The sequence below is a fragment of the Kogia breviceps genome, chromosome 14, assembly GCF_026419965.1.
Source record: "Kogia breviceps isolate mKogBre1 chromosome 14, mKogBre1 haplotype 1, whole genome shotgun sequence".
Taxonomy (NCBI): domain Eukaryota; kingdom Metazoa; phylum Chordata; class Mammalia; order Artiodactyla; family Physeteridae; genus Kogia; species Kogia breviceps.
The window spans coordinates 23,763,985-23,791,668 of record NC_081323.1 but is presented as its reverse complement, the minus strand read 5'-3'; the positions used below and the strand labels follow the sequence as shown (position 1 = coordinate 23,791,668).

The window sequence follows — 27,684 nt, the reverse complement described above, 5'->3', positions numbered from 1 at the left end:
CTCAGTGCCAATACCATGATGGATGTGAGTGAACTTGGGGAGTCTGCCCGCTACCTCCGCCAGGGCTACCAGGAGCAGGTGAAGGTGCACACTGTCCTGTGGGATGGTAAGTGAGGGCAGAGTGGGGCACAGCTACAGAGAAGCCCTTATGGACTCAGACCAGGAGTGGGGAGGGGGCTCACTCAGTTCGGGTCTGAAGGAGCACTCTGGCCTGACAGCTTTAGCCCTGAGGATAAAATCCCAGGGAGCCTGTGTACATCACTGTATGTCTGTGAGCAAGCCTCAGTTTGCTCCTCTGTAAAATGGGACAGTATCACCCGCCTCCTGGGGCTGCAGTCTGTGGCTGGAGCCTTAAGCTTCTGAGATGAGAGTGATTGGTATGTGTGCAGGCTGCCTCCACATGTCCATAAAACCTGTGCTGGAGTTATTTTTAGTGCTTTCCATAGCGCCAAAGCCTCTGTTTATCAGGGACAGGAATAAAAGCTACTATTTATGACCCGGTTTGCTCATAGGACAATAATAACAATAGGCAATGTGTATCAAGTGCTTATTGTGTGCCAGGCCCAGAGCAGATGACTTTCCATGCATCATCTCAACAACCTGGGGAGATGGAGACCAGGGCCAGGGCCAGCTTCATGGGTGTGCAATCTCTGCAGCCACACAGGGCACCGCCCTCAGAGGGGCCTCATGCTCGATTTAACACTCTGCTATCACCATCTCGAAATTGTAAATAATTTCTTAACAAGAGGATCTGCATTTTAACACTGGGGCCTGCAAAGTTATGGAGCTGGTCCTAAGGCACTTGACTAGTAAGTGGCAGGACACCTGAGTCTGTGCATTTAACTACCATGAAATATGGTTTCCCTGGAGCTCCGGGGCCAGCTGGCCAGGCAGGAAGGAGCATAAGACAGACTTACAAGACCCGGGTTTGAGTCTTCAGTGAAATGGGGGAGGCAGAACCCACTGAAAATTAAGTGCCTGATATTGAGGGCTGCTCCATATGGGAACTAAGGACATGCCCATAATGTTTTACCTTTGAGGGACAGGCCCATAGAGAATGAGGGATTTTCCTGAGGTCACAGGGCAAATACAACAGAAGCAGGAATCTGAACCCAAATGTGTAATCCAGGGCTGTGAGGGACTGTAACCTCAGTCAGGGAATTCTTTGAGATCTCTAGGGACCCTCCCAGCTCTGCCCTTCTGGCAGTCTGTGTCGGGAAGGATCTTTTCTGGGTACTCCTGCATCCTGACAGAGGGGCTCCTAGGAGGGGCACAGCTCTGCAGACACGATTTGGGAGCCCCAGCTGAGTCCCCAACCCCTGGATGTGCGCCAACCTTTCTCAAAACCCCCATGCTCTCCCCGAAACCCAGGGAAGAAGTGGGTCTGGGTACCTGATGAACAGGATGCTTATGCGGAGGCTGAGGTCAAATCCGAGGCTACTGGGGGCAGAGTCAACGTGGAGACCAAAGACCAGAAGGTTTGGCTCCCCCTTTTCCCGGAATTAGCTCCTCCGCCTTCCCGGGTGTAGCTCCTGGCCAGTGTGCTCTGGATGAAAGGGGGTCCGAGAGCGTATGGGAGAGAGAGGCTGAGGTCAGTTTGTTCCTGCCCACCTGTCACCCCACCATATGGCCTTCCTGGCAGGTGCTGACGGTTCGTGAAGCTGAACTGCAGCCTATGAACCCACCCTGCTTCGACTTGCTGGAGGACATGGCCATGATGACGCACCTCAACGAGGCAGCCGTACTGCACAACCTGCGCCAGCGTTATGCTCGCTGGATGATCTATGTGAGCCATGGGCCAGGGAGGGGCCACGGGTGGGATGGGGTGGGGCCATAGTAGCAGGGGCGGGGCTAGGGCAAGAGGCACAGCTTGGTGGGGACAGAACGGGGAAGGGGCGGGGCTGTGTGCAGTGAGAGGCGGGGCTGTGTGCCGTGGAGGAGCAGGGCTAGAGGCAGGGTAGGGTGATGTCATGGGCCTGTGGAGGTGGGGCCACTGGCTGGGGCGGGGCTAGAGGTAGGGCTGGAGGTTTGGCTATGGCAGTGTAGGGGCGGAGCTGCAGCAGCACAGAGGCTGGGCAATGGGGCTGTGAAGGGGCCACGGGCTGTGGGCAGGAGTAAGGGCTAGGGCGGGGCTAGGGCGGCCACAAAGGGTGTGGCATCGCACCTTAAGCAGCTCCTTGGGGGATTTTGCAAGGGTCACAGTTTTGCGAGGGCTAGAGCCTGGGGATGGGAACTTGGCCTCCAACAACCTATCTATACACTCTCTCCTCAGACATACTCGGGCCTCTTCTGTGTCACCATCAACCCCTACAAATGGCTCCCGATCTATACAGCCTCCGTGGTAGCCGCTTACAAGGGAAAGCGCCTCTCGGAGGCCCCGCCCCACATATATGCGGTGGCAGATAACGCCTACAATGACATGCTGCGCAGTAAGGGCCGCCTTTACTCCTCTCTCCCACCCGAGGCCCCTCCCCCGGCTCCAGGACCCCCTTCCCTCCACTTGCACTGCCCTCCTTTTGATGTTGCTGTACACTCTAGCATAATCCTTCTGTCTCTCTGAGTGGGAGCTGGCCTGCAGTCTGAAGGTCCCACCTGGTCCTTCCCGTTTCTGGCCCTGGGTGATGGAGGGGCTGCCCCAACGCCAAGGATAGTCCAGGTGTTCCACCTGTGGCTGGTCCCTCACTTTGGCTAACTTCTCTATCTCCTCCCCTTTCTTCCAGACCGAGAGAACCAGTCCATGCTGATCACGTGAGTGTGGGGCTCTGGGGATGGGGTGGGAAATGCTGGCCATCTGGCAGGAAGAGAGTGGAACTAAAATCGTTTCCCAAGGTTAAATACAAAGTGCTTAGGGCAGGGGTTTTACCGCCTCGAGTCAGTGTCCCAGGTGAAACTAAATTAGAGCATTTTCTCTGCCCCCTATTCTGGGCAGATGTGTTATGGCTGGTGGGCAGGAAGGGGGTACCAGACTGATCACCAGCCCTGATACCCTCTGTCCCTAGGGCCTGGAATCTTCTCCCACCTTGATCTTTTGGGAGTTCTGATTCTCGCTCAAGGGGAGTGGGGAGACCCCTTTCCTCCTCCTTACCATCTCCATATTTCTGAATCTTATTTATAATCCTTTGTTTGCCTTCACTGGTAAGTGGTAGAATTCTTACATACCAAGTTTATATCCAGCCAAGCCAATATGGACATCGTTCGTTCGTTCGTGTGTGTGTGTGTGTGTGTGTGTGTGTGTGTGCGTGTGTGCAGCCTGCTGGTGAAGATCAAGGCCTTTGAAACCAGAAAGACCTGTATTCAAGTTCTCACAGGTCCACTTCCTGCTGGTGTGCTTGGGGCTCTGAGTCTCATCAGAAAAGACAGAACAATCCTACTTACCTACCACACAGAGCTATAGAAGTCAGTGAGTTAATGTCTGTACCTGGCACACAGCAGAAACAGCTACATAACTTCTCTGAGCTGCATTTCCTTATCTATCAAAAGCGGATGATAATGGTGCCTGCCTTACAGGTTTCTGAGGCTTAAATGAGCCAATATAGGTAAAGCACTTGGCCCAGTGTCTGGCAGTAAGTTAGTGTTCAGTAAACAGTGGCATCATAATGTGTTTTCTCATCTCACTGGGATGGTCTATGTTGGCTTGTTTTGTAAACAATTTTGAGGGCTAATTTATCTCAGGAGTTTCGAGTTGGGGTGTGGGTCCTGAGTTGGGAGCTGGGTGTGGGGAGGGCAGAGGGGCCCTGCTTGTGGGGTAGGGTGTTGGGGGATGGGAGGAGTTAGAGTAGCCAGATGGACATTGGTGACTCATGTTTGTGTCGTCCAAGGGGAGAGTCGGGGGCCGGTAAGACGGTTAACACCAAGCGGGTCATTCAGTACTTTGCCGTCGTCGCTGCCCTGGGAGACGGGCTGGGCAAGAAGGCCGTAAGACTCGCCCACGTGGGCGCTGCTCCCTGCTGCTTCTGTTTTCCTTTTCTTTCTTCTCCTTTTTTTTTTTTTCTTCTTTTTTTCTTTTTAAAAAGTTGATTCCCCAGAGCCTCCAGCCCTGCCTGAGCCTCCCACCCTTATGGCATACTCTGGCCTGAGCAAGGCTCGACCAGCGAGGCTGTGGCCATTCTCTGTCACATTGTATGACGCGGTTCCAGGCTTGCCTCACTGTTCCCATCTGGAACAGAGCAGGGGTGGGACCACATTGCTATTCCTAAGCATTTAATGTATTTTTTTCCCTTTCATCATGACCTTCATATTTTGAAAGAGTTTACCAGGTAGGCTGCTTTTACCAAGAAGTAATTGTTTTCTTGGTTTTCATGCACCAAAGACACAGTTACCTGCTGTCAATCAAACAAGCAGGTTCAGCCAGAGCCAAGGGCACTTGGCATTCCCAACAGCCAAGGTTAAGGGGCAGTTTTGCACCCCATGATTTTTTTATGGTTTTTGAAATTTTCTGAAACAATGGGGGAACCAGTTTTTTGTTTTGTTTTTGTTCTCAAGGTACAACTTTCATTCCTAGCCCCAGGGCCAGCTGTTCAGAGCTCTGTGTGTGCTCCCCTACCCCCAAATGGGTTGCCTTTTCTTTCCAGAAGCCCAAGGCCTCCTCCTGCACAGCCCCTACTCCTGGTCCTGTTGAGCCTTGTGTTTATTCTGGGACATTTTTCTTTCTTCTTTTTCTTTTCTTTTTTCCATTTAAAGTTTTTTTCTTTTTCTTTTTGCCTCTTCCTATTTTCCCAGTTGATTTTCTTGTTTTCTCTTTTTATTTCAGTTTTGTTTTTTTGGTGTGGTGGTTGTTTTTGTTGTTTTGTTTTTGCTGTTGACTTTTTGGTACTCTTTCCTCCCTCCCCCCCCCACCCCATTTTCCCAACTCCCAAAGTGTCTCTGAGGATGCTACAGAAAGTCGGGTCTCGGTCCAGGAACAGGAATGGAGGGCAGGGAGCTGGCAGGGATGCAGCCGGGAGGGGCAGGGGTAGGGGGCAGCTGGGTGGAAAGGAGCCCTGTATTGTGGAGTTGGGATTGGGAGGAGCTGTCAGGCAGGGGAGGTAGAGAGAAAGGCTGCCCCGCAGGGCCCATGGCTGCTGGAGCTTAAGAGCCTTATCAACCTCCCTCCCCTCGGCCCCCAAATTGACCACATCTCCAAAGAGAGCCCTGTTCAAAAGCCCTGGACTTGAATGTGTGGGTGGAGCTCGGGGGAGGGGCTCCTGCCAGTTCTCTCCTGCCTCTGTCTCCCCAGCAACACCTCAAGGGTATTTTTAAGTCTTGGGCTCCCTGGAGGTGAGTGAATAACCACAGTCCCCTGGCGTGGGACAGGTGGCATGGCACCTGTCTCTCCAGAATCTATTCCTTCCTTTTTCTCCCTTTTTTTCCCAGGCTGCTGGGATCCAGGGTAGGGAAGAGAAGGAAAGGGAAAAGGAGGGAAGACAAGGATGAGGCTAGGAGAGCAAGGGGGGAGGATCACCTCCATTCAGCAAGTCCCTCTAGATGAGACATATGGGTGGCTTCGGGCATCGTGGAAAGCAGGATGCCTGGGCTCAGTTGTCTGCTCTGCCCCTGACTTACTGTGCCATCTGGAGCAGGTCACTTTCCTGCTCTGAGTCTTAGTTTCCTCATTTGCAAATTAGAGCTAATAATATGCACCCGACAGGGCTATTTTTTTTTTTTTTTTTTTTTTTTGCGGTATGCGGGCCTCTCACTGCTGTGGCCTCTCCCGTTGCGAAGCACAGGCTCCGGACGCGCAGGCCCAGCGGCCATGGCTCACGGGCTTAGCTGCTCCGCGGCATGTGGGATCTTCCCGGACCAGGGCACGAACCCGTGTCTCCTGCATCGGCAGGCGGACTCTCAACCACTGCGCCACCAGGGAAGCCCCGACAGGGCTATTTTGAATAATAGTTGGTGTACAACTGTACAATGAAAATGCACCTCATCACGATACAAAGGAGTAGTGTGAAGAAGCGCAGTCACAGAGGGAGGGGAGGGGTCAGAAGGTTTGGGCAGGAAGAGGTCTCTTCCAGCCTCAGAGCATCAGGGAAGCCTTCCTAGAGGAAGGGGCATTTGAGCTGGGCTCTAAAGGGGAGTAGACTGTAGTCAGGAACCTCTAGGGCTTGGGGCAGGGTCACTTCCTGGGGCATGTTCGGAAATGAAGGGATATGGAGGAGGCCAGAGACAGGGCTTGGGGGGCTGTGAATAGGAGACCCCCAGACGCAGCCCCTGCCTCAAGCCCCTGACTAGGGCCGTGTTTCCTCCACTTTCTAGCATTTCTCCTTCTAACAGTCCCTGGAGGGTCGGGCATGAGGGGTTGCAGCAGGGGGGGGTGTACACATTTGGTTGACTAACACCCACTGTCCCGCTAGCCACCCGCTGCCCGCTCCCGCCTGGTGATACCTCACACCCTCTAACATTGTCTTCCTTCTCCTCCTGGCAGTTTCTGGCCACGAAGACCAGGGTAGGTATGGGGCTGGTGTGAGTGGGGCAGGCAACAATTATGAGGTCCTGGGGACACCCCTCCCCTCCCCTTCCCAACCAGGGGTTGTCTGGGCTGGGCCGAGACCCCGGGACCACCGGCTGACAGAGCCCTCGGCCTGCCACCACCAGGGCACCCTCGAGGATCAAATCATTGAGGCTAACCCTGCCCTGGAGGCTTTTGGCAACGCCAAGACCCTGCGGAATGACAACTCGTCCCGCTTCGTGAGTGCCGCAGTGGGAGAGCCAGGTGTGGGTGGAGCCCGGTCTGTCGCCGGGAGACACAAGGTGGTGGGAGCCTTGGACGAATAGGTCAGCGCTGGCTGGGCCCCCAACTGAGGCTGCTTTTCTGCCCATAGGGCAAGTTCATCCGCATTCATTTTGGTCCATCTGGGAAGCTGGCATCCGCGGATATTGATAGCTGTGAGTCTAGGAGAAGGTGGGGGAGGGGGAGGATGGGGAAACAGGCCCAGGCCTGCGTCTTTCCGCTCAGACTGAGTGTCTGTCATCAAGTCCTTGGGGTTCCCACCCGTCCCAGGCGCTTCTCTTCATCCCCTGGCCACAGCCGAGCTCAGGCCACCTCACCTCTCACCTGGAACATTCCCCCAGCCCCCATGTAATCTTCCATTGTCCATTCCTCTGCTGGATCTCCTTGCAGCCGGAGTGATCTTTTCTTAGAGACCAATCTGACCACATCGCATTCCGGCTTAAAAACCTTTTCCAGATCCCATCACCTTAAGATGGAGGCCCAAATCTTTATTTGGCCAGTCAGGCTCCTTGTGACTGGGCCCTTCCCTCACCCACCATCCCAGTCTTTTCTCTGGCCCTCGATAGGGCAGGCCTGTGCCCCTCCTGCCCTGGCCTCATCTCTACACCTCGAGTCCTCATCCTTCCCGGAAGCCTCCCCCAATGCCTCTCTGGGGTCATTGCCCATCCCGCCTGACCCAGACCTGCTGCATAGACACCAGGTGCCCAGGCTACATGCATAGAGGGGCCCCCACGCTGGCTGCTCCCCGTCTTGGGGTGCATGGCCAGATCCTGATGGATGGGCATGGGCAGGTGGTGATAGGTGCGAACGTCATAATTCATGCCCCGACCGACCCATGTGCAAACACACAGAGGCTCTGCTCGGTGGACACACTGACACACCAGCAGTGCTCTGGAGGAAAGTAGCGTGGTCTGTGGATGGTGGAATGAAAGCACAGATGAAAGAATAGACAAATCAAGACCCATACACAGACAGCTACGTAATACACCCACACACAGAGACACACAGACGTACAAACATATGCATTCCCACACCGTGACATGTGCGTTGATGGAGAGACACCCTTCTGCACATGCTGGCGTGTGTGCAGACACGGCACCTCTACACACACCCCTGCCCCTGGCTGACACCTCCTCCCTGCCCCTCAGCCATAGTGGGGTTACCCACGCAGGAAACTAGGCCAGCACCTCCCTTTTCCCCAGATCTCCTGGAGAAGTCAAGGGTGATCTTCCAGCTGCCCGGTGAGCGAGGCTACCACATCTACTACCAGATCCTCTCGGGGAAGAAGCCAGAGCTGCAGGGTGAGGGCCAGCAGCAGATGGGGTGGGAATCAGAGCCCACAGGTCTGGGTGGCAGTTGGGCTGCCCAGCCCTGTCCCGGCCCCCGTCAGATCACATCCCTTCTTTCCTGGAGACCCAGAGCCCCTTCTATCCACCCACCCCCTTCCTGGGACTTCCAGTTCTTGTTGAGCCCTCTCCTCCTCATGCTAGGAAATGGGCCCCTTAGCACCATTGCCCTGGCAAGTTTGTCTCTCCTGCTGTCCTGAGACTAGAGAGGCCCCAGCTAGCACCAGTGGGGAGCAATGGCTCTGTCTAGGCCCAGCTCCCCTCTCTTGCAAGCCCCTCAAGGGCAGAATCTGGTCCTCGTTGGGCCGCAGCACCCAGCACAGGGTCTGGGCCATAGGGGGTGGCTTGCGCAATGGTCAAAAGATGAGTGAGTCATAGGGACCGAGGCTCATTTCTCAGAACCGTAAGGAAAGAGAAGCCATGGGCATGAGAGTCGAGGAGAGAAACTCAAGCTACAAAGTCTCGGGAGGGCCCTACACTCTCCTGCCGGGCTGGCTCCCAGGGTCCACCACGCTGGGATGGAGAGATGGAGGAGAGCTGGGTGAACACAGCCGACCTGCCCTTCTCCGCCCCATGTCCCCCAGACATGCTGCTTCTGTCTATGAACCCCTATGACTACCACTTCTGCAGCCAGGGCGTCATCACTGTGGACAGCATGAATGACGGAGAGGAGCTCATGGCCACTGACGTATGTCTGTGGTGGGAGGGGGGAAACGTGGAGGAGCAGGTCCAGTGCCCTTCACTCGGCTGAACCCTGGAGGAGCCCAGACTTCTCTGAGCCTTCCACACCCCACCTGCAGCAGGCCATGGACATCCTGGGCTTTAGCGTGGATGAGAAGTGCGCCTGCTACAAGACCGTGGGGGCCCTCCTGCACTTAGGCAGCATGAAATTCAAGCAGAAGCAGCGGGAGGAGCAGGCTGAGGCCGACGGCACCGAGAGTGAGGGCCCTGACCCTGGCCTGACCTGGTCATCCTCCTGACCCTGATCCCAGCATCCAGTCCATGACCATTAACCCTAAGCCTCGTCCACAGCCTTTGACCTCAGTCTTAACCTGGCCCTGATTGTAAACCCTGACTTCTCAATTCCACACCCTCATCCTCCTGAGCTGTACAGTTTGCTGACCCTGAACTTGACCTCTTCCAACCTCCCTCTCATGACCCTAAGTTGAGGCCGGTAGAGCTCCCACGTACCCGTGTTCTTGGCCTCCTCCCCCTCATCTCACCCATGTGCCCTGCCAGGTGCTGACAAGGCTGCCTACCTGATGGGGGTCAGCAGTGGAGACCTCCTCAAAGGCCTTCTGCACCCCCGAGTGCGTGTGGGCAACGAGTATGTGACCAAGGGCCAGAGCGTGGAGTAGGTGAGCGGCTGGCAGGCCGGGGCCCACCTGGGGACAGCTGGGGCAGGGTCCCCTCCTTGCCAGGTCCCAGAGCAGCCTCCCCGCGCCTCCAGGTGGTGTTTGCCGTGGGGGCTCTGGCCAAGGCCACCTACGACCGGCTGTTCCGGTGGCTGGTGTCACGGATCAACCAGACGCTGGACACCAAGTTGCCCCGTCAGTTCTTCATCGGCGTCCTGGACATCGCCGGTTTTGAGGTCTTTGAGGTGAGGGCAGGCCCACACCCCCAGGCTCTGTTCTCTCTGGGGTGGAGGACCATGGGGGTTGGGGACAGGAGCCCTGGGTGTCTGCCTGGAAGCGGGGTGAGCTCCCGCACATCCCTGTTCTCTGTGGGTCTCCTTGTCCCCATCTACAAGGAGGCCTGCTGAGCCGGGCGCCTCCCACTATAGTTTAACAGCTTTGAACAGCTGTGTATCAACTTCACCAACGAGAAGCTGCAGCAGTTCTTCAACCAGCACATGTTTGTGCTGGAGCAGGAGGAGTACAAGCGGGAGGGCATCGACTGGGTCTTCATCGACTTTGGCCTGGACTTGCAGCCCTGCATTGACCTCATCGAGAAGGTGAGACCTGGGGCCAGGTCACTGCAAGGAAGGGAAGGCATGGGTGCAGTGGGTGAGCAGGAATGAATGTGCACTTGTGTGTGAGCGAGCATGTGCAAGCCTGCATGTGTGTGTGCATGTATGAGCATGGCTGTGCACGTGTGTGTGTAACATGTACATGAATGGAAATGTGTGCATGTGTGTGACTAGGTGTATTGGAAATTGAGTGTGATTGTGTGTTGGTGAGCAGTATGTGTGTGTGTGTGTGTGTGTGTGTGTGTGTGTGTGTGTGTGAACATGCATCCCAGCACTGTTGCAGCCACAGTTTCTTTGGACCCTCAAAACTGTCCGGAACTACAGGGCAGGGTAGGGTGTGTTTGTTTATTTGTCTATAAAACATTACATATATTTCCCTATTGTACAAAGATGAGAAAGAAAGAAAAATCAAAGAAAAATAGAAAAATCAGAAACAAAGGAGAAAAGATGTGTCCCCCAAGCCTACCACAACCTGTTTCCTCCCCGTCCTTTATCCTGGGCATCTCTTTTCTCTTATGAACACAGATGCATTTCTCATCCTACCTGTTCTCTGAGAGTGTATTTTGATCATGGTGCTTTGTCGAAGAAGGCACAGTAGTTCATGCAGCAGATGATTTTCGTGCATTTCTGCAATCTCCTACTAGTGGACATTTAGGTGGTTGACAGCTTTTGCTGTTATAACAGCAATGAAAGTATTCATTTCCCCATTCTGCAGGTTAGGAAATTGAGGCTTAGAGAGGTCTAAGGGCCCCATAGCTACTAAGTGAGGAAGCCAGAATTTGAACTCAAAACTGCCTTTTTTTGACTGTACCACGTGTGAGACCACGGATGCCGGTTTGAGTTTGCACACTTCTTATAAGTAAAGAGAACAACTCAGAGCTGCAAGTTGGGCAGAAAGGGCTTAGAAGCCAAACCACAAACTTTCTTTCTTAGAAGACAGGGCTCCTGGGTGCAGGTCAGTTCTTCGTCCCTCAGGGCAGATGGCTGAGGTGGGAGGGTCTGGGAAAGCTCCCAGAGGGAGGGGCTCCAGGAAGTGGGGATCGAGCCCAGCCTGGATGGGCTGGCTTGATGGAGGCCCTTCAAGCTGTGCCCTGTCCCCAGCCACTGGGCATCCTGTCCATTCTGGAGGAGGAGTGTCTGTTCCCCAAGGCCTCAGATGCCAGCTTCCAGGCCAAGCTCTGTGATAACCACGCGGGAAAGTCGCCCAATTTCCGGCAGCCACGGCCTGACAAGAAGCGCAAATACCAGGTCCACTTTGAGGTGGTCCACTATGCGGGTGTGGTAGGTGCCTGTTGAAACCCCAGCTCTTGACCTCTCTCCTCCCTCCTCCGGGTTCCCCCACCTCGGTTCAGCCCCCGTCTGGTCTCTGGCAGGTGCCTTACAGCATCGTGGGCTGGCTGGAAAAAAACAAGGATCCGCTGAATGAGACGGTGGTCCCCATCTTCCAAAAGTCGCAGAACAAGCTCTTGGCTACTCTCTACGAGAACCATGCTGGCTCCTGCTCTAGTGAGTACAGAGGGATGAGATTCTGTAGGGGACTCACAGAGGGATGTCCCTTGGAGTGACTGGTCCCATGTCTCTCCTAGCCGAGCCCCCCAAGTCTGGGGTGAAAGAGAAGCGTAGGAAGGCAGCATCATTCCAGACGGTGTCCCAGCTACACAAGGTGAGGCCCAGTCTAGGCCTCGTGCAGGCCCTCGCCCTGCCGCCTCCACCCCGTCCCGACTCCCTGCTCTGTCCCCTGCACCCTGGGCGGGCGGCCGTTAAGACTTGCAGTGATGTTTAATTCCTCTCCACGTGAACATCACAGCAAGTCTGTGCTGCTTCCCGTCCCCATGCTGCCTGGGCAGGGTTTGGGGGGGATGGGGCCGGAGCCACAAGGATTGGGTGGGGGAGTGAAGACTTTAGTGATGGTAACGGGGACCCGGTCAAACAGAAGAGGGCAGAGGGTCACAAGGAGCAGAGTGAAAGGGCAGCACTGCAGAGACATGCTTAGGCACCTACCGCGCAGTCCTTAAGGGGCTCATCCACTGCGGTTTCCAATTCTGCTTCTCTGCCCTCTTGTGCTTTCTCCCCTCTCCTCACCCCCAGGAGAACCTCAACAAGCTGATGACCAACCTGCGGGCCACACGGCCCCACTTTGTCCGTTGCATTGTCCCCAACGAGAACAAGACCCCAGGTAGTCAGTCACCCCAGGGTGGGTTGGTGGCATGGGGCACACTGGAGGGAGGGGACAGGGCAGACTGGAAGCTGGGTCTTGCCCCCTCCGCATGGCCTGCTCAGCCTCAAAGTGAGCCCTGTGTCTGGACTCCTTGTCTTTTCTGGGGCATGAAGTTGTGTCTGTTGACCTCTAGTCTTTTCCTTTAACCCCCACCATGTCCAGGGGTCATGGATGCCTTCTTGGTGCTACACCAGCTGCGCTGCAATGGGGTTCTGGAAGGGATCCGGATCTGCCGACAAGGATTCCCCAATAGGCTGCTTTACGCTGACTTCCGGCAGCGGTGGGTGTCTCCCTGCCCCAGCCCTGGCTCCTCCCCAGTTGCAGCCTGAGGGGGTGGAAGGGCACTGAGGAGGGGGCGGGGGCACTGGGGAGGGGGCCAGAAGGTATCCCAGTGGGAGATGCTGATGGCTGAGACCTGGGGTTGGGCAGTGGGCTGGGGGAGAAGTGAACAGGCTCAGATGCAGCCAACAGGCCCTGCGACGGATGAATTGGATGTGGAATAAGAAAGAAAAAGGAAAGACAAGGGTGACTTCTGGTTGTTTGGCCTGAGCAACTGGGGAGTTGGTGGTAGATTTACTGAGGAACCAAGATAGGAATTTAGAAATTTTGTGGGGAAGTAGGAGGAGAGTGGATTGAGCTCTACTTTGAATATGTCAACTTTGAAATGTCTCCAGCAGGGAATTCCCTGGAGGTCCAGTGGTTAGGACTCCGTGCTCTCACTGCTGAGCGCCCGGGCATTTGATCCCTAGTCGGGGAACTAAAATCCCACAAGCCACACAGCATGGCTGGAAAAAAAAAAAAGAAATGTCTCCAGCAGATAGGAAAGTTGAGGGAGAGATTGGATTTGTTAGTCTGGAGCTCAAGGGTCGGGGGGCAGGCAGAGCTGGAGGTAGATCTGGGAGTTGAATGAGGGTTCACATAGACTAGACTTTATGTAATGGCTGGCACCAAGTGAGCGCTCGGTCCGTGCTGTCAGCCCCTCTGCCTTCCCTTTATAGGTTTGATTTTTGTCAGGCTGCAATTATACACAGTTCCCTCCCCCTTCAGAAGTAACTGGGGCCATCCACGCTGACCGTTATACCTGTGTGTCCATACAAATATTATACACATGGGTGCACACACACATGTTCTCTTTGTTTTTCCCCGTAACTATATGTCTTGGAGATTGTTCCTTATTAATAGACACAAGTCTGCATCATCATCCTTTTTTTAAAAAAATTAAGACTTTCTTTTTTTAGAGCAGTTTTAGGTTCATAGCAAAATTGAGGGGAAGGCACAGAGATTTCCCATAAGCCCCTGCCCCCACACGTGCACAGCCTCCCCCATCATCAGCATCTCCCACCAGAGTGGGACATTTGTTACAGCTGATGAGCACACACTGACCCATCCTAATCACCCAGAGTCCATAGTTTCCATTACAGTTCACTCCTGGTGTTGTACATTCTAGGGCTTTGGATAAATGTAATGACACGTGCAGCAGCATCCATTTTGTTATGGCAGTAAAATATCCCATAATCCAGTGAACCGTGCTTTGTTCATCAGTCCCTTAGTAAGGGGCCTTTTTGTGTTTCTAGGGTTTTGCCTTCACAGTGTGGTCACGACAGCCTGACCCGCACAGCCCTGTACACGTGTGCGAGTGTGTCCCCTTTAGAAGTGGATGTGCCAGAACCCTTGCTCTTGTTGATTAGAATTCTCTCCCAAATGTTTCTTCAGTTTGTGATACGCTGTAACACATCACCTTCTTTACTATTTTTGGCCTTCTGAAAAAAATGATAAATTATTAAAAATTTTAAACTAAAAAATTATACAAGTGCTGGATTGGGGCATACATAAATGTATGCCTTCTGTAAATGCTGCAGGCTCTTAAAGAACTTAACTACTGAATGCATTTAAATGCTACCCAAGCTTTTAAAGCCGAGTATGCCCAGTCCTCCAGTGTCACAAGGCCGTCCCCCGCCAGCCTGTTCAGGGGGTGCCCCTCTGGAGCCTCTGCTCCGGCCTCTGAGGGGCCAGCCTCTTCAGTCGTCGGCTCCCCGCCCAGCACCCTCCTCTCCAGCCTGTCCCTGCTCCCCCAGGTACCGCATCCTGAACCCCAGCACCATCCCGGACAACACCTTCGTGGACAGCAGGAAGGCCACGGAGAAGCTGCTGGCCTCGCTGGACATCGACCACACCCAGTACCAGCTTGGCCACACCAAGGTCAGGGCACAAGGGAATTAGGGCGCTGGGCCGGATGTGGGCAGTCACACTGCAGGGGTCTCGCAGGCGACTGAGGGTTACTCCTACCTCCCACACCCCAGGTGTTCTTCAAGGCTGGGCTTCTAGGCGTCTTGGAGGAGCTTCGTGACCAGCGTCTGGCCAAGGTCCTGACACTGCTGCAGGCATGGAGCCGGGGCCGCCTCATGCGCCTCGAGTACCAGCGCCTGCTTGGAGGCAGGTGGGTGTTGGAAGGGGGTGGGGGGATGCGGGGGTACAGCCACTGTCCCCCAGCTCGCAGAACCCTCTGAACCCAGGCTCTCTGAACCCTGTCATACTCTCCTGTGGGTCAGATTTCACCGCGTGGCTGCCTGCGTGCCTTCCAAGGGGCAAGGCTGTGGTTTGTGCCCCGCAGCCCCCAGCTACCACTTCCTCACCTCAGAAGTTGGGGTAAGAGAACCTGCCTGTACTCCAGGCCATCCCAGAGTGTGGTCTGGAGTAGTAATAAGGGCATCTAGTGTTTCCCAAGACTCTTAAGTGCCAAGCCCTGGGCAAGATACTTTATTTGAAGTTATCTCGGTTAAAGTACAGGACAGTCCTGAGAGGTAGGTGCCATGATCGTCTCTGTTCACTAGAGGGGGTGTCTGAGCAGAGAGGAAGCCCGTCTGCTGGCTTGTGGCAGGAGGTGGGGGGCTGGGATGTGAGCCCAGGCCGTCTGACCTTATATGAGAGCCCAGCGGCTTAACCGCCCCTGGTGTCTTCAGGACACTTGCAGGGGCCATTCAGGGCTCCGGAGCTCCAGCCCCCGGAGGCAGACCTGTGTGACCTTGGGCCTCACCCTCAAGCTCGCCTGTAAAGCAGAGGATTAAGACCTACCTGAGAGGCTGCTGGGAAGGTTAACGAGGTCCCACGCTAAAGTGCTCAGTGCAATGTCCGGCCCAGGGTAGGTGCTCAGGGAGCATCGGGGCTGTCACTATGAAGGGGCGGCACTGAAGCTGCTGGCCACCCGTGGCTGCCCCTCCCCAGGGATGCCCTGTTCACCATCCAGTGGAACATCCGCGCCTTCAACGCCGTCAAGAACTGGTCATGGATGAAGCTCTTTTTCAAGATGAAGCCACTACTACGCTCAGCACAGGCTGAGGAGGAGCTGGCGGCCCTGCGGGCAGAGCTGCGGGGGCTGCGAGGGGCACTGGCCACCGCCGAGGCCAAGCACCGGGAGCTGGAGGAGACGCACGTCAGTGTCACCCAGGAGAAGAACGACCTGGCCCTGCAGCTGCAGGCAGTGAGTAGGGGAGGGGCAGGGTTTCCTTCAGCGACTTGGTGCCCCCCGGCCCCCAGCCCGCCTCAGAGAACCGCAGGCCGCTCCGAGGAAATACCATAACCAGATCCCCAGCCAGGGCGGACCTGGAGTGCTCTGGGCGCTCAGGCCTCACCCGGGTCTTTCTTCCGATTCTGGAGGCTCATGGGCCTGGGCCTGTGCACAGCCTCCCATGTTCCCAACCTCCCCATCCAGTCTATGCACGTGTCCTAACGCTCCCACGCCTTGTGCCCCGGTGGCTTCCTGCGAAGCTACAGTGTAGCCCCATCTCCCCAGCTCTCCCCTCTTCTCCATCCCCGAGACAGCCCCATGCTCCCTTCTCCGGTTAAGGGCCACGGGAACCCAGGCAGCAGGTAACAGTAACAACCAGAGGGTAGAGATCAAGGGTCCGGATCCTCCCCAAGTCCACAGAGCCATTCCTTCCTTCAGCAAATACTTTTGAGCGTCAGGCCCCATGGAAGCTCTGGAGATACATTGGTGGGAGAACAGACAGGCCTGTGCTCACAAACTCAGCTGCTAGAGCAGGAGACGTTATGCAGCCAGGTAGTGAGGAAACAGTGGTGGCAGAGAACCTGAGCCCTCTGTGGCCGTGCAGAGCTCTCCCCACCCCCTCAGCCCAGTGTGGGCAGAGCTGGCCGTTGGCTTCTCTGCTAGAGCCCTTGTTTGGGCCTTACTCTGGGTTGCCCCCAGCCCGCCTAACGTTCCCCTCTTGCTGCCCCGTCCATCCCTCTACCTGAGCCCTTATCCCACCACACTTGAACGCCTTCAGGGCCAAGAGCAGGTCTTCGGCATTCCTTGGTCCCGGAGCCCAACTGAGCACGTGTCCAGCCTCTGCAGGGACACATGAACTTGCTTTCCGGGGCCTGGCCTGGTGTCCCTCAGCTGCCTTGACCCTGCCCCACTCCCCGTTTGCCCCTCCAGGAGCAGGAAAACCTGGCGGATGCCGAGGAGCGCTGCCACTTGCTCATCAAGTCCAAGGTGCAGCTGGAGGCGAAGGTGAAGGAGCTGAGCGAGCGGCTAGAGGACGAGGAGGAGGTGAATGCTGACCTGGCTGCCCGCCGGCGCAAGCTGGAAGATGAGTGCACAGAGCTCAAGAAGGACGTCGATGACCTGGAGCTGACGCTGGCCAAGGCCGAGAAGGAGAAGCAAGCCACGGAGAATAAGGTGTGGGCCGGGCCGGCTGTGGCGCTGGGCAGGTGTCTTCCTCTCTGTGGGCCTCAATTACCTCATCTGTCAAATGCTGCCATTAATAGCACTTCCCTCATTAGGGCGGGTGGGGATTCAGTGTGTAACTAGCCTGTGCTGGCGCTCGCCACTGGGCCTCGCCCTTAGTAGGTCCTCAGCAAATGCTCGTGATTGTCATCCACCAGCTCCGTGTCCCCCCGGTGCCTTCCCTCATTGAACCCTCCCAAGAGCCCAGGTGGTTCAAAGACTTGGGGTATTGACTTCCTCATACAGGAGGGGAAAATGGGGCTCAGCAGGGTGAGCTGCTTACTCAGGTTCTCACAGGTGCTCCCCGAGGAAGGCAGGACTGGGAAACAGCTGCTTAAACACCTGTGAATCTCCAAAACAGCTGGTGTCTGTTGATCTCTCACTCTGGGCTGGACACTGTGCACAGGGCTTTGTGAGCATTTGCTCATTAATCCCTCGAGGAGGACGCTATAATCACCCCTTAAGGATGAGGAAGTTGAGGTTCAGAATGAAGTGACTCGCCCGAGGTTCCCCGGCTCGAAGGGGACGGTTGCTGTGACATGGTGTGGCGGCCGCTCGGACCAGAGTGCGGGGGAGGCATCCCCGTGGTGACCTTGGCCCTGACACAGGTGAAGAACCTGATGGAGGAGATGGCGGCGCTGGACGAGTCGGTGGCCCGGCTGACGAAGGAGAGGAAGGCCTTGCAGGAGGCCCACCAGCAGGCCCTGGGCGACCTGCAGGCTGAGGAGGACCGTGTGAGCGCGCTGGCCAAGGCCAAGGCCCGCCTGGAGCAGCAGGTGGAAGACGTAAGTCGGGGCCACGGCAGCGGCTGTGCGGTGGGGCCGGGACAGCGGGGATGGTGCGGAGCCCACCCACCCCGTCCTGCCCACAGCTGGAGTGCTCCCTGGAGCAAGAGAAGAAGCTGCGCATGGACACAGAGCGGGCCAAACGCAAGCTCGAGGGTGACCTGAAACTGACGCAGGAGTCGGTGACAGACGCTGCCCAGGACAAGCAGCAGCTGGAGGAGAAGCTCAAGAAGTAGGCGTGGGGAGGGCTGCAGCCCCGACCTCCTGGCCACGAGGGGCTTCCTGAAGTGCACCCCGCTTCTCACCCCCCTGGACTCTAGTCGGTTTTGCATCACAGCAGAGGTTGAACCCTAGGGTGTAGGGGGTCACCAAGGGCCAGGATCTAGGGCCGGGGCTTGAGAGGGAACACAGGGATGAGGTCACTTAGGGCTGCTCCGGGTGAGGTGCCCCAGTCAGGGAGTGTGCTGGGGGCGGGTATGGAGGGGCCCCGGGCAGGTGGATAGGCCCTGGGGCGTCTCATGCCCACCCTGTGACCTCTAGAAAGGACTCCGAGCTGAGTCAGCTGAACCTTCGAGTGGAGGACGAGCAGCTCCTTGGGGCCCAGCTGCAGAAGAAGATCAAGCAGCTGCAGGTGTGCGGGGGACTGGGGTGGGCGGAGACCCGGGTCGGAGGCCCTCGGAGGTGACACTGCCGCCTGCGCATCCCCAGGCTCGGGCGGAGGCACTGGAAGAGGAGCTGGAGGCCGAGCGAGCGGCCCGGGCCCGCGTGGAGAAGCAGCGGGCAGAGGCAGCCCGGGAGCTGGAGGAGCTGAGCGAGCGGCTGGAGGAGGCGGGCGGCGCGTCCGCGGCGCGGCGCGAGGGCTGCCGGAAGCGCGAAGCCGAGCTGGGGCGGCTGCGGCGGGAACTGGAGGAGGCGGCCCTGCGGCACGAGGCCACAGTGGCTGCACTGCGGCGCAAGCAGGCGGAGAGCGCGGCAGAGCTGGGCGAGCAGGCGGACAGTCTGCAGCGGGCGTGGCAGAAGCTGGAAAAGGAGAAGAGCGAGCTCCGCATGGAGGTGGACCATCTGGGCGCCAGCGTGGAGACTCTGGCCCGCGGCAAGGTGTCTGCCTCCTTCCTGATCCCGACCTCTGACCTGACTCTAGCAGCCTATCCTGACTGAACCCCTTTCGACTCCAGCAGCTGACCCCTGACCACCCACTGCCAATCTGACTCCATACTAGTCCTGGCCCTGCACCCGATCGGGACCCCTGATCCATTCACCTGACACCCAGCCTGAACCCCACACCAGTCCTGACCTCAAACCCTACCTCCTAAACTCTGTGCCCTGACTCCAGGGGATTTTTGACCCAGCATCCAATTCCAACTTCTCAGTCCTTGACCTCTGAATTCTGACCTCATACCTGTCCTGACTCTGTTCCTGTCCTGAATCCCAGCACCCAACCCTGACCCCTGACCTTTGTACCACCTAAGCTTGACAGCTGACCTCTGACCAGTGTCCCCGGCTGACTTCAGACTCTAGTATCCTAACCTCACCTTGACCCACTGGCCTTAGGACTAGTATAGCCCTCTCTCACCTCTGACACTCATCTCTTAAGCCATAGTCTAGCAATAGAATCTCCGACCCTGAACGTGGGGTTCTGTTTTCCCTTTGATTCCTGGGCACGTGTCTAGCCTGCTAGTTCCCGACTCCGGGTCCCCGTCTCTGACTGGCAGCCCTAGATCCTGCCCTGTGAGTCACAAACTTTTTCTGATCTCTGACCCCGGATCCCAGGCCAGTGCAGAGAAGCTATGCCGGGCCTATGAAGATCAGCTGAGCGAGGCCAAGATCAAGGTGGAGGAGCTGCAGCGGCAACTGGCAAATGCCAGCACCCAGCGGAGGCGGCTACAAACCGAGAGTGGTGAGGCCGGGGGCTTGGCTGGGCCACAGCGGGGCCCGGTGCTGCCCCTCACCCACCTGACCTGCTGGCTCACCCCTTGGCCTGCAGGGGAGCTGAGCCGCCTGCTGGAGGAGAAGGAGTCTCTGATTAGCCAGCTGAGCCGTGGGAAGGCCTTGGCCACCCAGAGCCTGGAGGAACTGCGGCGGCAGCTGGAGGAGGAGAGCAAGGTGGGCCAGCCATTGGCTGCCACAGAGCAGGCAGGGTGGGCACAGGGCCAGTGGCCCAGCCCGATGCTGAGGTCACTGGGCTCTCTGCAGGCCAAGAGCACGCTGGCCCATGCCGTGCAGGCTTCGCGGCATGACTGTGACCTCCTGCGGGAGCAGCACGAGGAGGAGGCTGAAGCCCAGGCCGAGCTGCAGCGGCTGCTGTCCAAGGCCAACGCCGAGGTGGCCCAGTGGAGGAGCAAGTACGAGGCAGATGCCATCCAGAGGACCGAGGAACTGGAGGAGGCCAAGTGAGTGCCTTGCTGGCCAGGCCGTCACCACACAGGGATGGCGCCTGCACCTCTGAGCTGTCAGGGGTGAGGGGAGATGCAGGGCTCAGCTATGCATCCAGATCCTGTCTGCTCCCGTGGCCTAGAAAGAAGCTGGCACTGCGGCTGCAGGAGGCAGAGGTGGGGGTAGAGGCCGCTCATGCCAAGTGCTCATCGCTGGAGAAGGCCAAGCTGCAGCTGCAGACGGAGTCGGAGGACGTGACCCTGGAGCTGGAGCGGGTGACCTCAGCGGCCGCGGCGCTGGACCAGAAGCTGCGGCACTTGGAGCGGGCGCTGGAGGAGCGGCGGCGGCAGGAGGAGGAGATGCAGCGGGAGCTGGAAGCGGCCCAGAGGGAGGCCCGCAGCCTGGGCACGGAGCTCTTCCGGCTGCGGCACAGCCACGAGGAGGCTCTTGAGGCCCTGGAGACTCTCAGGCGGGGGAATAAGAACCTGCAGGGTACGACCCACCCCAGGGTCAGAGCCGCTCTGGGGTCACTGGGAGTCAGTCCCTCAGGGTCACACAGGGTGATGCGGTTGGAGCATGAGCCATGGGGGTGGCCCCTCAGCGCCCTGTCCACTCTGCAGAGGAGATCAGCGACCTCACAGACCAGGTCAGCCTCAGCGGGAAGAGCATCCAGGAGCTGGAGAAAGCCAAGAAGGCACTGGAAGGGGAGAAGAGCAAGCTCCAGGCCGCGCTGGAGGAGGCCGAGGTCAGGGGCGGGGTGGACACTGACCCGCTGCTCCCTGGCCTCCCCTCTCAACACACACTCACGGCCCCACCACCATACTATCTGCTCTGCACCCCAGGGGGCCCTGGAGCTGGAGGAGACCAAGATACTGCGGATCCAGCTGGAGCTTTCCCAGGTCAAGGCTGAGGTGGACCGGAAACTGGCGGAGAAAGACGAGGAGTGCGCTAGCCTGAGGTGCGGGGTCGGGCTGTCCCTCCTTCCCGGGCCGACAGCCTCTCCCATCCCAACCACCTGAGAGCAGAAGGTCAGGTGATGTTGGCTGAGCCCCACTGTGCGGGGGACTGGCACAGACACCTAACGCCCCCATACCCACGACCCTCTCAGGTGGGGACTATCGTCCAGTTTGGAGGTGAACCTTGGAGAGGCCAGAGGACTTGTCCAAGGTTACACAGTGGGGGTAGAGCCAGAGTTCAGTCCCTGTCTGTCCGCTCTGGGGCCTCACTCTTGCCTGTGAAATTGCTCTGATGGGCGACAGGCAGGCAGACACAAGGGGCTTGAAACCGGAGAGAGATCAGTCACTTATTCCCCAACGGGCTTCACGTCTCCAGTGTTCCCTGCGTGTCTGTAAGCAGGTCCCTCGCAGGCCACGACCCTTCCTTTCATCCCTCCTAACTACAGGCGCAACCACCAGCGGGCAGTGGAGTCCCTGCAGGCCTCCTTGGATGCAGAGACTCGGGCCCGCAACGAGGCGCTGCGGCTCAAGAAGAAGATGGAGGGCGACCTCAACGACTTGGAGCTGCAGCTGGGCCACGCCACCCGCCAGGCCACGGAGGCACAGGCCGCCACGCGGCTGCTGCAGGCCCAGCTCGAGGAGGCGCAGGCGGGGCGGGATGAGGAGCAGCGGCTGGCGGCCGAGCTCCATGAGCAGGCACAGGCCCTGGAGCGGCGGGCCGCCCTGCTGGCCGCGGAGCTGGAGGAGCTGCGGGCCGCCCTGCAGCAGGGCGAGCGCAGCCGGCGGCTGGCTGAACAGGAGCTGCGGGAGGCCACCGAGCGCCTCAACCTCCTGCATTCACAGGTGAGGACGGGGGTCACAGGGATGCACGCGGCGGGGGCCTGAAGGCCGACTCTAAAGCCTTGCCCCCTCTCAGAACACAGGCCTCCTGAGCCAGAAGAAGAAGTTAGAGGTGGAGGTGGATTTGGCCCAGCTGAGCGGGGAGGCAGAAGAGGCTGCCCAGGAAAGGCGGGAAGCCGAGGAGAAGGCCAAGAAGGCCATCACCGACGTGAGGCTGGGCCGGGATCGTGGGGGCCCCGAGCAGAGCCCGAAGGGACTTTCAGCCCCGACCACGCCACCTCCTCCCGTACAGGCAGCCATGATGGCAGAGGAGCTGCAAAAGGAGCAGGACACGAGCGCACGCCTGGAACGGATGAAGAAGACGCTGGAGCAGACGGTGCGGGAGCTGCAGGCCCGGCTTGAGGAGGCAGAACAAGCCGCTCTCCGTGGTGGGAAGAAGCAGGTGCAGAAGCTGGAGGCCAAGGTGTGTGCGGCCCTCCCAGTGCCTTGCCCTGCAGGGTGGGCCACCCGAGGGCAGGCTGAGGGCACCAGGCCCACCGGCTGGCTGCTGGCAGGTGCGGGAGCTGGAGGCTGAGCTCGAAGCAGAACAGAAGCAGCACGCCGAGGCCCTCAAGGGGGTGCGGAAACACGAGCGCCGGGTCAAGGAGCTCACGTTCCAGGTGGGTAACCAGGTCCACCTAGGGGGGCAGCCCTGGAGCTGGCCTGGTTCGGGCAAGACCTGAATCCCCTTTGCCTGCCCAGGCTGAGGAGGACAGGAAGAACCTGGCTCGCATGCAGGACCTGGTGGACAAGCTGCAGAGCAAGGTCAAGAGCTACAAACGTCAGTGTGAAGAGGCGGTGAGTGCATGGGGGTCTGAGAATGCCTGTGGTCACCCAACTTCTACAGCTGGCCCCAGGCTCAGCAGCCAAGTGGGATGCCAGCAGCCGGTCAGGCCTGCTCCATCGCTGGGCCGTGGATTCCCCCGCGTTGGCTTTGTGTGTAGGTTGGGACAGTGACCCCACTGCCCAGCGAGAAGAAAGACACGTTTCTAACAGCTCCGGCAAGACGTGAGACCTAACTCTGTCTCTGAAGGGACCGCATGCGCCTTCCCCTTCCAGCCAGGTCTGGCACACGGGCACCTCTGGAAGGAGTGGCTCCACCCCCTCCTTCCTGCTGTGGGTACTGGCGAGGGGGGAGGAGGGCTGCGGGCAGTGGTGGTGGAGCAGAGGTGAGGACCTGGAGAAGCCAGCCCCTTCTGGGGGTGCTGACCCTTTCAGTGACCAAAGGGTGAGCAGGCCTGCCTGTGCCCCCAGGAGCAGCAGGCCAACACTAACCTGGCCAAGTATCGCAAGGCCCAGCACGAGCTGGATGATACGGAGGAGCGGGCGGACATGGCGGAAACCCAGGCCAACAAGCTGTGGGCGTGGACCCGGGACGCCCTGGGCCCCAAGGTGAGGAGTGGTGTGGGGCACCCACCCTGCCCTCCGCGTGGGGGGCAGCTCACCCAGGCACCCCCTCTCCCCTTAGCACAAGGAGTGACACCCGAGCCCTGGGCTCTGAAGAGAGACACCCGCTGTTTGCCCCACCCTGGTCCCCTCCTCTCTTCATCCACCCCTGCTGGAGCCTCGCCACCTCAAGCTCTGCTACACCCGGAATAAACGCCACGTCTGCAGCTCCTACCAGGTACCTTCTCATTCTTTGGGGTTCAGAAGGGGAGGGGAGCACATGGTCTCATGGACAAAAGTCAGGTCCACATCAGTCATTTAAAATAAATTCTTTAATAGTCTCCATTTAATTGGTTTATTTGTTGTTAATAAATTGGCAACACACGGAGGGGCCGAGGGTATGCTCCCAGGCAGGCTCCTGCGTGGGGTGGGCTCAGGCAGGAGACGCTGCCCTGGAGCGGGGGGGCCCCGGCACAGCCTCCCTGTGCTCCAAGGGTTGGAAAGAGAAGGCCCCTCCCACTTCTGGGGGAACCCATGAACACAGCGGCCAATGAGCAAACAGAACCAGAGGAGCTAAAGGAAAACGAGGGAGGAAGGGAGGGACAGATGGGCAGGCTTGGGGGAAGGTAGCGTTCTCTGGTGTCCCCCATCCCTGCCCAAGGGCTCAGAAGCCTTTGCCTGGGTCCAAAGGCCAGGGCAAGCTTGGCTCACAGATTGGGGGAGCGTGCCCATATCTCCCTCCCCACCCCAGGACTGACAGCCAAGAGACCGGGCAGGAGCTCAGACAGAGCTATTTTTAAAAGTCCCCTTACCTCTGGGTGGCCGAGACCCCAGGGTTCTGATGGAAGGGTGGGCACAGTGTCCCTGTCCTCGTCATGGAGATCTTGAGGGAACTGAGGCTCCCCAATGACCCAGGGCCCTCAGACCCAGGGGCCAAGGGCTTCTAGACGCTCCCTCCCACCAAGCCTGTACCTGAAGACCTGGGGCAGGCGGAGAGCAGCAGGGAGGCAGGGTGGGGGGACGGGACGGGACAGGGCAGGGCGTGAGGCACACGTACCCACGCTCACCCGCACTGGCCCAGGCCCAGCAGCCTCCCGAGGCCTGGACCAAGATCACTCCTCGGTGAAGTCCCTGTCTATGTCCATGTAGGGCTCCTCGATGTAGCTGACAAGGGCAGAGGGTGACTGGCGGTCCGGGTTCAACAGGATGGATACGGTCTCTTTCCAGTATGAGAAGCTGATGCAGGAGCTCTGGGCAAAGAGAGAGGGGCTGGGCGGGCGCCTGTGGGACCCGGGTCAAGCCCAGCACCCCGTGGGGAGGGCCCTGGTAAGGGGACAAAGAGCTGCTGGCCACAGGGTCCAGACGGGGACCAGGGACCCCAGACGCCCCTCCGAGGGGCCCTGGGTCTGCATGTCCGCAGCCCACCCGCCACCCCTCAGGGGCGGGGCACTCACGTTCTCCAGGCAGGTGCTGTCCTTGTCCTTGTGTAGGTAATGCTGCTGCCAGAAGCGCAACAGGTTGTGGAAGTTGTTGAGCAGGAAGCCAGGGTACTTCTTGCTGTGCTCCATCCGCTGCAGCAGCCGCAGGTACAGGGGCAGCCGCTCTTTCCGTCGGGCCAGCATCAGGATCACCAGGCTGGTGTTCAGGCAGCTGACATTCTCCTGCAAGCACCAGGCCATCCAGGTCACGCACGTGCCGGCAGCCCCAGGGGCCCCGGTGGAGCGGGGGTGCCACTGGGCAGGGAGGACGGTGCCCCTGGCGGAGTCCAGGGGCCACGCACTGCGCTGCCCCTGCAGAAAGCTGATGAGAGGACTGGGGAGAGGAACGATGCTGGCATCCTGGCCCAAGTGCCTTCCTGGTCCCTCACCCCACCCCCCACCATCCCCACCCTGGGATGTGCCCGGTGGGGACGGTATCATCAGTCTAGTTAAGAGTCCACTCTTCCTCCAGAATCAGCTCAGGCATCGCTTCTTCCCAGGAGCTTCGATCCCTGGGGCGGCGGGCGCACGCATCAGATGCAGGTGTCCCACTCCGCTTCACTCAGCACTAGACAGGCAGCTTCCTGAAGTGTCTCAGACTGTTTCGTTCACTGTGCATCCCCAGCCCAGGGTCTCACCTCAGTAAAGGTTAGATGAAGAAATGAAAGAACAACCTCTGAGTATTACCCCCATTTTAGAAAAGAGGGGTGTGAAGCTCGGAAAAGGGTCAGCTGCACAGCTATCTGTTGAAGGAGGTGGGAGTCAACATCAGGTCCAACCCCAAAGTCTGCACAGGAGGCTGGGCTCGGAGAGCACTGGACTGGGAGTCAGAGCTCAGTGCCCATCCTGACTCTGCCCCAAACCATCTGTGACCTTGGAGCCTTGCTCCCTCCCCAGGCCCCTTCTGTAAAATGGGGCACTGATCCTTATTGGAGAAAAGTCCTCAGAATAGCTGGGAGGGGTTCCCAGGAACCAAGGTATGGGTCTCGGGAGATGTATTGGGTTGGCCCAAAAGTTTGTTCAGTTTTAAGTAAAAAGACACATTTTTCATTTTCACCAAGAACTTTACTGAATGTATTCATTAACCAAACGAACTTTTTGGCCAACCCAACACTTCCAGGGTGAAGGTGGCTCTGGGATGAGGGTAACTGCTTCCAATCTCCCTTTCCCTGTGGCAGGTCTGCAGGGCCTCTCACCTGGGTCAGCGTCTGCACGTGGATGATATTGATGAGGCGGAAGAGGAAGGACATCTGTGTGGGCACCTGGGATATGTAGGCAAGCAGGCGGCACTCGGACAGGACCTCTGCGACTAGGGACAGAGAGGCAGAGGTGTGAGCAGCAGGTGTGGAAGCTGGTCTACGGCTCAGGCCCCCGGGGCCTGACACCCAGGCTTCTAGTCAAGCCCCCCTTGGGCTCTGACTCTGAAGCTGGGAGCCCCCACTGTCAAAAATAACTACAGAAAAGGTTGGCTGCAGCAGGAACAATCTCCAGCTGCTCTGCCACCCCGGCTAAAGCCTGCGTTCTCCCTAGAGCCCCTGCCAGGAGTTTGCTTCCACCTTTTCCTTCGGTCACGTTCGGGACTGCCTCTCCCAGAGGCCCTCCCCAGGCTTCACAACCTGGGGGCCTCTCATCCCAGGCAAGTCCAGGCCAGGAGAGGAAGGGTGTGTGTTGTTTTTTGCATTTTGCTGGCAACAGTGTTTTTTTTTTTTTTCCCCTGCCATTAAAATGTCACACATGCTCATCAGAGGAAGCATGGATGATAAAAGTAAAGCCAAGAAAATCACCCCGAGAGCTACCGCCTTGACCCCAACCACGTGGGTATTTGGTGCAGCTACTTCCAGACATTTCTATCTCCTTGCTAGAGGCTGGGCGTTTGACACCAATTGCAGCCACACTGGACCGATTCACTTTGGCATTAAGGCTTTTTGTTACCTTTCATGTCCACCTGGTTTTCGAATCGGTCCAGTGACAGAGTGACGCAGCGCACCAGCATGTTGGAGTCCACCAGCGAGCTGTTGATCTGCTTCAGGAACACCTGGAACTGGAGCGGAGGCTGGGCTGACGGGGGTGGTGGGCTCTCGGCTGAAGATGGCCAAGGCCTAGGGCGTGCAGTCACTGCAGTGGGTATCCCCGTACCCTGGCCCAGCTGTTTCCAACAGGAAGAATGAAGCTCGGACAAACCTGTGCCCTGCCCTCACCACCTAATAAGCAGTCCCAGCAAAAGAGCTCGACTCAGATCTTCTGACACTATGTCCAGTGTTTTTTGCACTGAAGGGTCTACTGTCATTTTTACTTCAACTTGTCTGAGCTGAGTTTCTGCCACACACATATCCTGTGAGCCTAACACACCAGGCCCAGTCCTGCCCTTCTGGGGCTCATCATGGCACCCAGCACACTGCATCAGACCCATTTCCAAGCCCACCTGCCCACAAGCAGCTGAGACTTTCATCCCTGTGTACCCAGGGTCTAGCACAGTGCCCGGCACACAGCAAGGGCTAATGAATGTTTGTTGACAACTACCCACTGACTCCTCAGGACTCTCCAATTTAAGACCAGCACCTGAAGACTGGGCTCCAACATAACTTGTGGATGATGTGGCAATCCCCACGGAACCCTGGGTTAGACTTACCTTTGCATCCGTGTTGATGTATTTATTGAATCTCTTGAATGCATCAACATTAAACTTCATCAGCTCCCCCAGGAGGTCAAAGTAACTCTGGAGCACATCCCGCGACTTGCACTCACTGTCCACAATGCAGTAGAGGATGTGCTGGGGGTGGGAGAGGACAGGGTGAAGGCAGGAAGGCGGCTGATCCCAGGGACCAACAGGCACATATGGCTGCTGCCCCCAGGCTGCGC

General features: G+C 57.9%; 2 protein-coding genes across 5 annotated transcripts in view; one reads left to right on the top strand and one right to left on the bottom strand.

The window, feature by feature from the left end:
* Positions 1-27,539, top strand: MYH7B (myosin heavy chain 7B). The gene is given in 45 exon segments (XM_067012112.1): positions 1-106; positions 1,372-1,478; positions 1,643-1,786; positions 2,273-2,429; positions 2,721-2,748; positions 3,819-3,915; positions 4,339-4,341; positions 6,404-6,424; positions 6,574-6,666; positions 6,801-6,864; positions 7,912-8,010; positions 8,640-8,743; positions 8,856-8,994; positions 9,295-9,413; positions 9,506-9,655; positions 9,839-10,009; positions 11,126-11,305; positions 11,398-11,530; positions 11,611-11,687; positions 12,113-12,200; positions 12,405-12,522; positions 14,318-14,441; positions 14,543-14,679; positions 15,465-15,720; positions 16,678-16,920; positions 17,577-17,753; positions 17,840-17,985; positions 18,294-18,384; positions 18,462-18,851; positions 19,524-19,650; positions 19,738-19,856; positions 19,947-20,143; positions 20,269-20,618; positions 20,747-20,871; positions 20,969-21,084; positions 21,529-21,925; positions 21,999-22,130; positions 22,215-22,385; positions 22,477-22,581; positions 22,664-22,759; positions 23,216-23,353; positions 23,430-23,585; positions 24,497-24,573; positions 24,838-24,933; positions 26,004-27,539. Coding segments are annotated over 42 exon segments (5,832 nt in total). The 5' UTR covers positions 1-15; the 3' UTR covers positions 23,442-23,585; positions 24,497-24,573; positions 24,838-24,933; positions 26,004-27,539.
* The window catches only part of TRPC4AP (transient receptor potential cation channel subfamily C member 4 associated protein), an 88,567-nt gene continuing 84,547 nt past the window's right edge, over positions 23,665-27,684 (bottom strand). For all 4 annotated transcript variants that reach the window (XM_067012110.1, XM_067012111.1, XM_059038007.2 and 1 more), the window contains exons 15-19: positions 27,455-27,595; positions 26,758-26,866; positions 26,022-26,134; positions 24,802-25,008; positions 23,665-24,597 (exon numbers count right to left, since the gene is read on the bottom strand). In XM_067012110.1, coding sequence (XP_066868211.1) covers positions 24,460-24,597; positions 24,802-25,008; positions 26,022-26,134; positions 26,758-26,866; positions 27,455-27,595 — 708 coding nt within the window. In that variant the 3' untranslated portion in view covers positions 23,665-24,459. The remainder of the gene's footprint in view (positions 24,598-24,801; positions 25,009-26,021; positions 26,135-26,757; positions 26,867-27,454; positions 27,596-27,684) is intronic.